Source organism: Ambystoma mexicanum, chromosome 1q (genome assembly GCF_040938575.1).
Source record: "Ambystoma mexicanum isolate Mex_15411 chromosome 1q, UKY_AmexF1_1, whole genome shotgun sequence".
NCBI classification, from domain to species: Eukaryota; Metazoa; Chordata; class Amphibia; order Caudata; family Ambystomatidae; genus Ambystoma; species Ambystoma mexicanum.
In genome coordinates, this window is record NC_090922.1 from 502,028,925 (window position 1) to 502,042,437 (window position 13,513).

General features: G+C 44.3%; 1 protein-coding gene across 1 annotated transcript in view; it reads right to left on the minus strand.

Moving 5' to 3' along the window:
- LOC138521623 (transmembrane protease serine 5-like) overlaps window positions 1-13,513 on the minus strand; it is a 248,955-nt gene that overhangs the window by 48,142 nt on the left and 187,300 nt on the right. The window contains exon 11 of the mRNA XM_069634585.1: window positions 5,758-5,853. Within this exon, the coding sequence (XP_069490686.1) occupies window positions 5,758-5,853 (96 nt within the window). The remainder of the gene's footprint in view (window positions 1-5,757; window positions 5,854-13,513) is intronic.

Here is a 13,513-nt window from a genome sequence, read left to right on the forward strand (position 1 = left end):
TTGTGTTTGAAACCAAAAAGGGGACTAGGTTTGGGGAAGGGAACCCCGAGTGGCTAACAAAGAAAGCAAAGTGTATCCTGACAAAACCAGTGGTCGAAGTGAGCGGGAATGGTCGGGAGCGGCATGCCACTACTTTTATGTTTTACTGTTAACAGTTCCACTATTTATTCACACTTCTCCACTTTAACACGAGATAGCAGTTACAGCTAAACTTACATCTGCTTCAACTCAATTGGCTGTCAACGAGCATGGCTGCCACCCTTGAAAAATGTGTTGCACGTTGCTCACTTCCTGCCTACTCTGTCCCTCGTCGGAGTCACAGCTACACTACATTTGCTGGTACACTTCTACCACTGCACAAAACTGAATTTGTGTTGGAAACTGAAAGGGACCTGTGCATGGGGAAGGGAGCCCTGAGAGGCCCAACCAAGTTGCAGACTTGTTTTGTAGTGCTGACAGGATTGAAGCTTGTGGAAGGAACCCTGAACAGCTTCAAAAGGAACTGCCTTATATTTCTTTCATGGTATTTGGAACTTGGACAAGTTGAAGCTTGGGGAAGGGAACCACAACGAACCCGAAGACACTGAAGGTATTTTGAGACCACTGCAAGGGCTCTGTGGAGAAGGTCTTATGAACATCCCTTTTTGATTGGACTCTTTTTTGTGACATTGACCAAAGTACACCTGGTGAGAAGACCACCTGAAACCAACTTTGGTTTCCAATTTTCTATTAAACCACTATTTCCCTTTTTAAAGACTTCCAATCACATTTTTGTAAAGAGCATAGGTTTAGAGACAGTTTTTATTTTGGACTATTAGACATCGACTGCCTTTTGAAACATCAGTTAAGGGAACCATCCCTTTTCAGTTAGGGCCTGTCAGGCATTACACTAACCCAGGAACCTTAGTAAATAAAGGTTTTGAAACAAACACCTTTGAGTCTGTGTCACTCTTATGATATGATATGATATGATATGATATGATATGGTATTTGTAACGCGCATGTGTTTCAAGGCGCGACGAGGCAGGGAGGGGGGGACAAGGGGAGACAGACAACGATCTTACTAGGCCAGGTGTCATTCAGATCGCACAAGTGCAGGGGTGGGGGAGGGGGAAAAGTGCAAGGGGAAGGGGAGGGGGGGAAGTGCAGTACAAGGTAAGTGGCGTAACGTAATAAATAAATAAATAGGGCCAGCTGGTGGCAAGTGTGAGGTAAGTGCAGAACAAGTGCTGGGGGAGGGGGGGGGCTGTAGGGATACAGAGACAGTCCCGCAGTGCAAAGGGGTTCCAGGGCATCAGTGCAAGTGGAGAGTGGCAGGGCCCAGGGCCGAGGCCGTTTAGAGTGGTCCAGTTGCAGGATCAGTGCAGTTTCAGTGAGGAATTAAATTAGCTGTTCAGCAGGGGAGAGGGAGAGAGAAAGCAGAAGCAAAGAGGAAGGTTTTGAGGTGCTTCCGGAACCGGAGATGGTTCTCCTCAAGTTTCAGGGAGGCAGGAAGGCTGTTCCAGAGGGAGGCCCCTGCCGTGGAGAGAGATCTACCCCCAGCTCGTTGCTTCGAGAAGCGGCTAACCCTGAGGGAATTGGAGGCGGATGAACATGCCTGTCTCACAATATTTGCACCGCTCCTGGCAGTATGTTTGTATTTCTAATGTGATCAACTGCTGGGTGTGTGCCCACTTGCCCCAGGATTTGTCATCATGATTTCCTTTTGGTGGGTGGACCTTAAGCTGGTCTCCCAGTCACAAGACCCGAAACCATGTCGGGATGCTCAGTCCCCGTTGGGATTCATGGGTCCTCAAAGTGTCCCTGAGGCAAACCTAGTACACCGAAAACCTGCTGCCCTCCACCTATCATCTCCGGCAGTGGGTCTCCTGTCTAATACTAACCAAGTGTCTGTGTTCATGGGAACCAGCAGATGCAGGTATTATCTTCCCAATAACACTAGTGTAGTAATTGATAATGTTGCACTTGCCTTCTACCAGAATTTCCCATTTTTCCAGGCTGGATATACTACTTATCTCGGAACGTATTTCATCTGTGGAGATTAGGCATACCCATGTTTACCCATCAATTGGGGAGGGAGTTGCTACATGTAGAGGTGCGCCACACCTTTACATTCCCTGCACAGGCTCGTCGTAAGCAAAGCATTTCATGGGATGACTTTGTTGCAGGCCAGGGTTACCCCATAGCGGCTCTAGGGATTAAAATAAATAGAAATCTTTTAACCCAGCTCTCATTGGTGGTAGTGGATATTGCCAAAGCGACACCCCCTCTCCTTGTCTATGCTGTCCAGGGAACAGGTAACCCTCCGAACCACCGATCTTCAGAATCTTACGGCATTAGACATGGTTCTGGCCTCCCAGGGAGGCATCTGTGCAGTTGTAAATAGTGAGAGCTGCACTTTATACCTGATTATGCAAGCAATATTTCTGACATGATTACTGACATTCAGCACACTGTAAGCCTACTGCGCTCTAGGCCGGAGACATCCTGGTCCTTCGGGATGTGGATCAATGGGAAGTTGGGGATACCTGGGAGCATATATCGGGCAGATCCTGCTTGTAGTCATTGTCATCATCTTAGAGCTGTCTTTTCTATCAATAGTGTTATGCTATTGGGATTTATATATAACACCACTGCAATTTTCATGGTCTCCAGGCACTCTGCTGGATCCAAAAAAGAAAAGGGGTTGGCAGAGTTTAGTTAGTAGGATTGGGAGGGGAAAGTGCAAGAGTGATTTGATGTGCTGTTGGTAGCTTCAGTTTGGAAAAAGCAGTCACTGGGCCTCATTACGACTCAGGCGGTAAGGGTTTTTCGACGGCGTAAACAGCGCCGACCCTTACCGCCCGAGTACGAGGTCCCTTAGCGCCATGGCGGATTTAACACCTGCTTTTAGCAGGTGTTAAAATCCATGGCGCTAAGGGACCATGGAGTTAATTACACCACCGTAATTTACGGTGGCGTAATTAACGCCTTCCCCACTCCCATTATGCCCTATGGGGCAAAAATGGGAATGGGAAAGGGTAAATGGGGATTGGGGACTTACCGCCCTGGCAACCTCGGAATGGGGCGGTAAGTCCGCCAACCACCATGACATAAACGTAGTTTACGCCATGGTGGTAAAGTCACGGCCCAGGCGGTAACTTACCGCCTGGGTCGTAATGAGGCCCACTGTGTGCTGGTTTGCTTTTAGTTGTTAGATGTTATGTGCTGCTTGGTGCATGAGTCTGTATGGGATGTTTTGTGTGTGATTGGTTTAGTTTCCTTTTGGGTGTTCTCGCAGTCTGTAGTTTGCAGAGTTTTTTCCCCCTCTGGGGCGGAGGTGTGTGTGTGATTTGTTGAGTGTTTGACGGTGAGTATTTAGAATATTAGAGTGTTTTTAGTAGTGAACACATTGGGGGGTAAGAAGCAAGTGTGCTAAAACACAAATAGTGGTGTGATAAAGTAGCACAATCTACCTTTGGAACACTCTGGGGACAAGATGCAAGTAGTGGCAAATTACAGCCAGTGGAGAAATAACAGGCAGCAGAACCTACATTTGGGACACTCTGGGGGGGGGGCAAAATGCAAGTAGTGGCATAATACAGGCAGTGGCTAGATAACAGTCAGAAAATACTACATTTGGGACACTGTGGCAAAATGCAAACAGTGGCAAAATACAGACAGTGGCGAGATAACAGGCAGCAAAACCTACACTTGAAACACTCTCTGAAGCAAAATGCAAGTAGTGGCAAAATACAGGCAGTAGCAAGATAACAGGCAGCAAAACCTACATTTGTCTGCAAAATGCGAATAGTGGCAAAATACAAACAGTAGCGAGATAACAAGCTGCAACACCTACATTTGAGACACTCTGGGGGCCACAACACAAGTGTGCCAAAACATGAATAGTGGTGTGATAACAAAGTGGCAAAATCACCCTCTGGGGTTCTTGCGGTCAACTACAAATTAGGCGTCACTTACCTGGGAGTAGCTGTAGCGCCTGGCCTCCTGCAGGGTTGAGGCACCAAGGTGAACAGGAAAACAGGGGTGGTAGGCCCCCAGATTAAACGCCCTTAGCCTGTGCCCTTCGCTGATTGCCCGGACAAGACTGCCTTGGGGGAGAGCTCTAAATGTGGTGTTCAGGATCTCGTCAACTGTGGAACACCAAAGGTATGCGGTGAGGGCGGGCAGCAGGAGGGGGAAGGAGGAACTAGCTAGCTGCAAGCAGCCGACAAGCGTGGTGAGGGCGTGGAGGGTTGGAAAGGCCAAAGATGGCCTATATGCAGGCAGAAAGGCTGTTCATGCCCATGTTCATACCCCAGTCTCGTGGCAGTCGGCAAAAGCCTTTACAATCGGTTATGTAACACCTGTTCTGAAGTGGCACAACATGCTTTACTGTCATGTTGAAGAAGATATAAAGTGTTACAACTTGATGGAATGTGATGTTTGTTCCTCTAGAGATGATTGTAATGAGACTGGAGTCAAGGTCTCATAGGAGGGGACTGTGGAGGAACATTGGGAAATGAAAATGTGTATGTACTCCCCATGCCTGGCACTGCAGTTTTATAGTCACTAGGCCCTGTAACCTACCATGCTTAAACAGTGTGTCATGCTTATGTGAGGTGGACACGGTGGCACATACTCTGCAATGAAAGCCTCTCGCCTAGCGTGTTGGAATGCTCACTTTCACATGTCTGGCTTCTGACGTGTTTCCCTTTTGACATATGCAAGCAGGGTCTAGGCTCTTGCTTTTTAAGAAAAGCGGCATAGGGGAGCAGACTTCATCATAATCCTAATGCTCTTGCTTGCCTGAAAGAGTATGGGAATCTTCAAAAAGTGTGGGCACCTTGACTACCTGAGTTACGACAGGGTGACCTCACTGTTTTTTCTGGTTTACATGAAAGAGCATAGCTGGATTAAAAGGCTGATATAATGAGGCTTTGTTCTTTGCTAGCAGTTTGAATTCAGTGTGCAACCTTGCCCTGTTGGGAACACCCCTTACATTGGAAAGCATGTGTCCTTGTGGGTATAAAGGCTGGTGGGTTCGAAGGGAAGTGGACATTCGGAATGTGTGTCTGGTGTTGCTGTTGGGTTTGTGCTGTCAAAGTGTTCACCAATCCACAAGAGTTGTGAGTGATCCTTTTTCCTCAACAATCCTGTATATTTTATTCCAGAATGCTGATTTAGTTGCTGAAATATTTATTTCAAAAAGTAATTTTAACTGTGTATAAACATCCTTATTTACTTCTTTTCTATTAGAGCGCACCAGACAAAAGAGCAATGCATGAAACATGTTGTGCAAGGCTACTCATGTGACCTACAATAATCCAAACAAAGCAGTTTGTTCTGAATATTTGGTGTCTATAAAAGAGTGTGGGCCCTGGTTAACAGTTGGTTTGGGCCTCTTTTATTGCATAAACCGCTCCGAGACCCAAGATGGTGGACTACATGCTCTACCAAATTTGAATGTAATAGAATCAAAAAGCAATGACTTCAAGAGGTGGAGACATATTTTTGTCATTAGTCAACGGCTCTGTGCTAAGGTACACCTGTAGAAATGGCTGGTACAACATTCAGCCAGTCTGATGACATATAAATGTTAAAACCACCTTAAGAAAAAGTTATACACACATATAATAATTAGGGATAAGGTTAGTACATATGGGCAAAGCAACTGGGATAAAATTCAACCAAACAACAGAAGCGAGAACGCTGCTGCAACCTACATGGCCAATAACCATGTGAGGGATTTTGCAAGGAGTGCCCTTTCCAACATACCTCCTTCTGTTATATGGCCCCAACCGGTGATCCAACAGTTGCCATTCGCCTGGAACTGTTGTCGGTATCCAGGAAGGCAGACAGGCCTTAGAGTTTCTGCGGAAGACAAGAAAGTGAAGCAGCTCCAGGTCAGAGCAGAGGGCCGTTAATGGGAGTGATCAAACAGATTCTATCTGTAAAGCGAAGTGACCCTAAACACTGGCCTACAAAAACCTGGAGAAAAAAATATCAACCACAAAAACATAAAAAACCACTGTATCTTTAAATTGCCAATAACGCTAGGGCACAACAGTGCACGCTGCTCAATAAATAATGGGCCTCATTACGAGTTTGGAGGTAGCCATGCCTTTAATAAGGGCATGGCTACCTCCAAACTCGGGTCCGCGTCCAGGTCCCACAAAAGGGGATTTACCGGGCCATTCCGACGTTGGAGGGCCTGGTAATTCCCTTTCGCGGGGCCCGGTATGTCCCCATTCCCATTTGAGCCCCCATAGGGCCCCCGCGAGCAAACTCGTAATGTTGCATCATGGCAACAACGGCGCCGGTAGAACTACCGGCGCCATTGTTGCCTTACCGCAACATTCGTAATGAGGCCCAATGTGTTGCCCCTTTTCACTCTGTATGATATTAAGTGTTATTTTTATTGATATTAATGCATTTTTCCAACATTAAGTTCCACGCTTTTAACATACAGTTAAAACACATATTTTTGAGGTGACTGTCCCGACCAGAACATTTTAGTGCAGTGAACTCCCCAGCCACCCACACCATATACAGTGATTCCCCCAACTCCTACTAGATAAACTGAACAGTAATTTTAAGAAAAAGCTTTTTTCCTGTAATTCCTCCTCTCCATCTACCATTGTTCCCTTTCATAGGTTCACATGTTTGAGTATTCCCATTGGCATTCTGTACATCCTTGTCCCAATTCGACAGCAATTTAAAATCAGAACTGCATTAATTATTGTAGCCTGTCCACCTCATTGTGGGTCACTTACCCTGTAGCTAATGAGATTATAGGCTCTAGGAGCCACCCCCAAAAGCTATCTTCAATTTTCAGTAATACACCAGTGTTTTCAGCATAGGTAAAATCTCATAAGGGCAGGCGTGCGGATCACATGATATATGAAAGAAACCAGCACTGAAGAACTGTAATTAAGGGTAAGTAATGTTTTTCTTCTCCACCCCTTCAGCATTGGGTAGGAGTGTAAATGAGGTTAACTTGTATTTGAACAGGTTTTGCTTCTCCGGCTCTCATCTCCTTCCTGTCATCCATTCCCAAACAATGAAGCTTGACAAAGGTTTATTGCACCGTAAAGGTGATTCCCAGCAAACATCTTGTATCAGAATCTCAGTTATTATGCTCACAACAGCAGACATCCCTCTTGTAATGCATACTCACACTCTTCCTGCAAACGGTCTGTTAACTTGCCTGTGAAACAATACATTACAAGCTGTGATCCATTTAGTGGCATCCTTTTGAGTTTATGTGTCCCTTATTATTGTCATCAAACGTCACAATCAGATGATTGTGTTTTCAGATCTGTTTCATTCAGTCCAAATATTAAAGCAATTTACATTTTCCATCTAAAGTATGGCGTGCCATCCACAACAAAGTAGATGGGTTGACAAAGAAAGTGGACAGAGCCACTGACTGTTTTAAGTGAAACTCCAGAGAAGCATTGGGTAAAAAACTGGGTTAGTTTGTGACACTGCCTTGTTTCTGTAACATCTAGTTTATGATTCATTAACCGTGATGGTTTGAATCTTGAGGAATGCTGTATTCCATCAAACGTATTTCAATCTTACTTTGTGCATGGACTTGAAAAGATTTGCCATCGATTTCTGCTGGTCTGTACTTAATTGTCATGCTGGAGGGATCTGCTGCTCCAGAGAAAATATTTGTGAAACAAGTCTTTCATGATTTCTTTGCTGTAATTTCTGATTCTTCTGGTATGCAAGACTGACACAAAATTGATTCTGATGGGAGCATTTTCAAGAAGTGACTTTTCAAGCTGCTCGTCAAGAGATGCGGTTACATCTGGGAAGGTAGAGGACTGTTAGACCCCTTTTCACTCGCACGCCTGAAACAGATATTTCCATTCAGTTTTGTAGGTATTTAACATTGAAGCAGTGAAATAAGGATATTGCGTCATGCCCGGTAAGTGCAATATATCCTTTATTTCTTTAGTACATTGGAAAGTTAGCCGCACTGCCATTCCTCTCTGATGGCTAGTCCTCTCTTGCTCCACTTCAATCCACATTCTGCCATGGTCTCACGAGGATGCTACTAGCAGCTTTGGATGATTGAAGAACTGCTTGGCACATGTAAGGTAACTCTAAACATCTGTAGTCCTGTTTCAAGAGTGACAATCATGGCAACGAGCCTGGCCTTTCAGAACAGAGGTATGCAGAGATTTAAAAATCAGATCTTGAATGGACATTTCAATTCAATCTGAATACCAGCCCTGCCAGGTCCAGGCTGTTGCTATTAATATTATATTGCAAGGGTTTAACCTTTTCCAGTGAAGGACCCACTGTGTTCATGGGAACAGATTAAAAGTGTAAGCAAATATCCTTGATCTGCGAATCAAGCACCCACCCTCCCCCCCACCCCTGCCTGCTCACTTGGAAGAAACTGAGGGTGAAGGATTGTATTTGATGTTCACGAGAGGTCTGTGGTTGAGATTCCCACACCACCCACAAAGATTTCAACCAACCATGTCTGATCCATTTCCCATTGGAGGGATACTGAACCATCCCGGCTCTGCATACCCTCAGTTATAGTGGCCCTTGGGAGTTGTTGGCTTGAAGAAACTCCTCCATTTGGCTGTCTGTTTCCATGGAGTTTGTGATTCCTCTGAACGCATTGCTGGCCTGTACCTCCTTACTTTGGGATGTAAACATGGAGGTTTTTTTACCATCAGCCCTCTTACAACAGACTTAACAGATATGATCACAGTGATCATGACTGCTCAGAACATTTGCACAAAACATCGTCTCTGTGGTTCACCAACAGTTCTTGGCCTCATGTACCCAGGATCGGTGCCTCACCCTTCCATGGACACATTTGTGACTATGGTGCTGGTAAATCTGGGTTCTTGGAACAGAATTCCATTAAGCGGATACATACAGATCATCCATTATTCCAGTGGTTGGTGGATTTGAGAGTTGAGATTTATGTTTTCTTCCTAACTGTCTGAGATGTTCCCTCACCCTGCATCCAGGTATTCCTGTAAAGCCCTTATGTACATTCTGCATGGATACATTTGAATTAAGTTTTGGATTGACAAGGTTGGCTGTTTGTTAATGCTCGGATCCGCTTCAGAGACGGCCTAACTTGTGCCAACTTGCTCCCAGGAATAAAATGTGTTTTGGGCTGAGCCAAGTTTGATTGTTTGAAGCTCCTGGAGAATCTCACTGATGCAAGAACTTCCACCACTTATTCAAGGGACATAAATGCCTGATTCGGGGCCCAAGGTTAACCGAGTCAATCTTACAAACATGGGTAGACATAAAGTCCTTGACAAGGGACGTAAACCGCAACATCTGCTAGACACTTGATAAACATTCTTAAACCTATTCTTAGTACTTTGGAATGGTAATATTGCCACCCGCCTCCTATAAACCGCAGATATTTTCTGTGTTTTTTGTGGATGGGTATGTGGAATTTTGTGACTTTCAGGCGAGGCTTTCACTATTTTGGAGGAACAGGATGATTTTCAATGGAGGGTCATTCTGAAGATTTCCTTTTTTGAGAAAATTATTGAGGAAACATAACATTATTGGGCAACAAACCAGCTTTCTTCTTCAACTTCACACCACGCACCTGCAATGTGATAGCACATAGATGATAATGACATGTTTTAATGACTTCACAGCTGCACTTAGAGACTGAAAAATATTTTACATTACAACACAGAAAAGTATGTTTCTTTTTCAAGGTGTTTGTGTTTTTGACAGGTCATGTCAGCAAGTACAAGTCTTTCCCTTCACCAGAATGTTCGGTTGAGTTTGCAAAGGACTGTGGAAATGTAGATATCCTGTTCCACTACAGCAGCCGTCACAAATTCCTTTGCCAAATCATCTTCATCTCCTATGGGAGTAGTAGAAGGCTCAATGTACTGGTAGCAAGATTCAAAAAATGTTATATAATGTTTTATTTGATTGTGCATCTGAAGAGTAGCATTCAGCATATCTAGGCCCTGCAAAATCTTGGTTCGTTCGATGAAGCATTCGAGTTTCCTAACCAGTTGGATCTGAGCCTCAAAATTGGGCCAGCGTGCGAGCCTGGGCCATTGGGAATAATTTATTTGCAGTAAACAGGAGAAACCGTAGTAGGAGGTAATCTACCGCTGTTTATCCTATGCTATGTAAAAATCATTCTTGATAAGCAATCACATAACTATGCTCGATGCTGTGACATTTCCTAAAGCACCTAGGAAATGCCACAGCAGCCGCACAGTCCATTTCTTGCATTATAAATCAACCGTCCTCCATGGATATCTCTCCTTACGGCTCATAAACACCATTGCCTTGTCTGGGAATGTTTTCAAACACCTGCACCTGTAATGACCATTGCTCCAGAATAGACATTCTTGTAACCCACACCACAATAAAGAGGGACTGCATCCTCAGCTTTCGGGTGGAGGTGTAAATGGGCTTCATCCATGTCCTGTATCACATGATGGTTAGTCAGCAGCACGGAAATCTGGGACTAATTGAAAAGTTGTTTCCTTCCCTATTATGATGATTTGTAAACAAAATCAGCATCTAGCAGCTTCTCACATCATATTGTCTTCAGTATATCTTCAGGTCTCTGCAGAAAATGTTTTTTTAGTGTGAGCAAGTAAACAAAAATGCTGCAGTGTTCCTGCTGTCCATCACAAAGGGGACATTGGACTCACTACAAATTGGGTGATGAGAGAAAAATGCAGCGCTATTACCATATACCGCCACATTACCACACCGCCCAACTATAACTTTGCCAGAAAGTTAGAGAATTCACCTTGAGCTGTGCGCTAGAGATAAATCTGATAGCTTTCCACAAAATGTTGCCAGAATTACCACTGTCGAATTACTGGCACAGTAATTCCAGCAAAAATACCCCATTGAGTCCTATGGACTAATAAAAATAGGGATTTACACTGCCACCGCCACCTGTGGATGGCAGTAATACCTACGGACCAAGTGGTAGTAGCAGTAATGCGTTTTGGTAGCATCTAGGTGGATTTACCACAGAGAGGCCATTAAACTCGTAATGAGCCTCATTTGTTCCTTCGTATGTGAATTCCAAGTTGTTTTAACTGCTGCTTTAGGTAGCATACAAAAACAAATGTTTGTGTATAGGTTGTGCTTTAGTCTTGAATATAGGGCATCGAGGTTGGTCTTACAAATCAGATATGCTTTGGCTATGGGAACATTTTAGGAGCGTGTCTTCTAGGGCAAAAGCCAGAAATGATTGTTTAGCTAGTGCTACAGTCAGGAAAGTCATTTGAGTGTCGCCCTGAGCACTCCTTTGCTACCCCTGTGGTCTCCTTTGCTACCCCTAAAAAAAAGAAAAAGGATGTAAAGTCAGGGCTTGCATCACCCACAGGTATGTACACAAGAAGGCCCAAAACTAGCCACATACTGGGGACCTCTCTCTAAAACCATCTCGTTAGGTGATTTGTGTAATTTTATTTTATTTATTTACGTTTTCGTGCCGCACACACATGCCCGTAGGCCTCAGGGCACACACATAACTAAACGAGACAGACTAAGCAGACTATATCTGAAAGCCAATTTTCTGGAGCTGAAGGTATGCTCCTCAAAGGTGAAAAGGTGTCCTTTTTAGTGTACAAGTCGATTTTGACCATAATGGCTTTTTACCCCAGGGAAAGAGGGAGATCTGTTTATAAATTGTGTGGATATTTGTTAACCCAGAGGCTGAAGGGAGTTCCACTGGGCTTAAAAGACACCAAGGATGGATCTGAGATGTTTATGTTCGGGCATACAAAGTACAACCTGCAACATTAACTTTTACATTGGTAGAGAGAGAGAGGGCACTAGAATTATTGGGACACTTTTTTTTTAGTTTCTGTCACACCTCAATGTCAAACCATAAAACCAAGTGGTAGGTACTGGGTACAGGAATAAGGAAGCACTGGATAATTTCCGATTTAAAACAGAACTCCTAATTGTTTTGATAGTTTTACTGAAACCAAATAAAGGATCATGTGGAGGGGGAGTAGGTGTTGGGGGGGTATATTCCTACAAGAGTTCTGTAGTAGATCCAATCACTATGTTACTGCAATGAAGTTGTGAGAGGGTAGAATGTGTGAACGGGCCTTAGGGAAATTAGTTGGGAACGGTGAATGTTGATGCAAAAGGGCGTCAGCAATTCTGTTCAGAATTCTGTGTTTTTACGATTCATAGAATCGATACTGGGCAAAAGAAATGCTCACTGCGCTTGACTACTGTTATGACATTCACCTTTCTGGAGACCTTTATGTTGCAATGGCTGGTTCTGATTCTGTATCAGGGAGTCTAAACGATGTCTCCACACTTTACAACAGTGTTTGAAACCTTCATGCTCATCCAAGAAAACTATTCTTGACCAAAGCAGGAATAATCCATACAATGAATAGAATTGTCATTCGAGCATCCATGGAGCAGAAAGTTAAAGCACTAGTTCACAAAGAACATCGTGGTGCAGAGGCTATAACATGGCTATTGTATCAAAAAATGTGGTTCCCTGAAATGGACATACTGGCGAAAACGACCTTAAATGTGCCAGAGTCTGACTTGCAATACCTTTCCAAAATCACTACAGACGACCCTCCTACCCACTGCTCTTTGGGAGGGTGTACCCTTTGATTTATTTGGAGCCGGTAAGTGTCTTTTCCTCGTGGCTATAGCCAATTGCATATTTGCCGTGGTGTTTTCACCTCGACCGTTTTCACTGAGTTTCTTTTTTTTTTAAATAAAAACACGCTCTGTGTGTTTGGGATAGAGGGTTATGGGGGTGGGTAACAGGGTGAGATGGTAGGGGTGGGTTAGAGGAGGTTTGGGGGAGCCCCCCATTACAAAATAAAATACACAGTTGAAAATGGGCGCGATGAAAACGCCACGGCAAATATGCAAACGTCTACGACAGCCGTGAGGAAAACTGGGGAAAACATTTGGAACTATTCTCACTGGTGCTCATGCCATGGTGGTTCTCGGTGAATTCTGGCGACACCCAGAAATACAGGGGATTCCTTCAGCAGCAGCAGGCCCTTTTATTCCTGCTTAAGATCAATGTTTTCTGCTTATGAGTTTCCCGATTAGTCAAGAATGACAATGGACCACCTTTCAGTGGACATGATTTCAAACTGTTCTCAGGATATTTTGGTTTCCAGCACCCTTAAGTGACCCCATTATCGCCTCAATCCTAGTGGCGGAGGCAGCTTTTGGTGCCGTGGGCAGGAGGGCAGATAGCTCCTGAAGGGGCACCAAGTTGCTAAACAATCCATGGGTGAAGGCTTTCAGTGAAGGGTCCTACATTTTCCCCCAAATTAGTGCAAGGGACCAAGTGTAGTGAGGGAGCCCTAAACATCAAGGAGGTCCTCCTCCGAGAACATTTTTTAAAATAATGTGCTGAAATTGTGCACTTTGCAGCACCATTTTTTAGAAACATGGGATGAAAAGCCATATAATTGTATAATTGTTTCTTTACAGAGACAACAGAAATATCCAGTACATTTCCTGATTCATGGGTGTGCAGGCATGACTG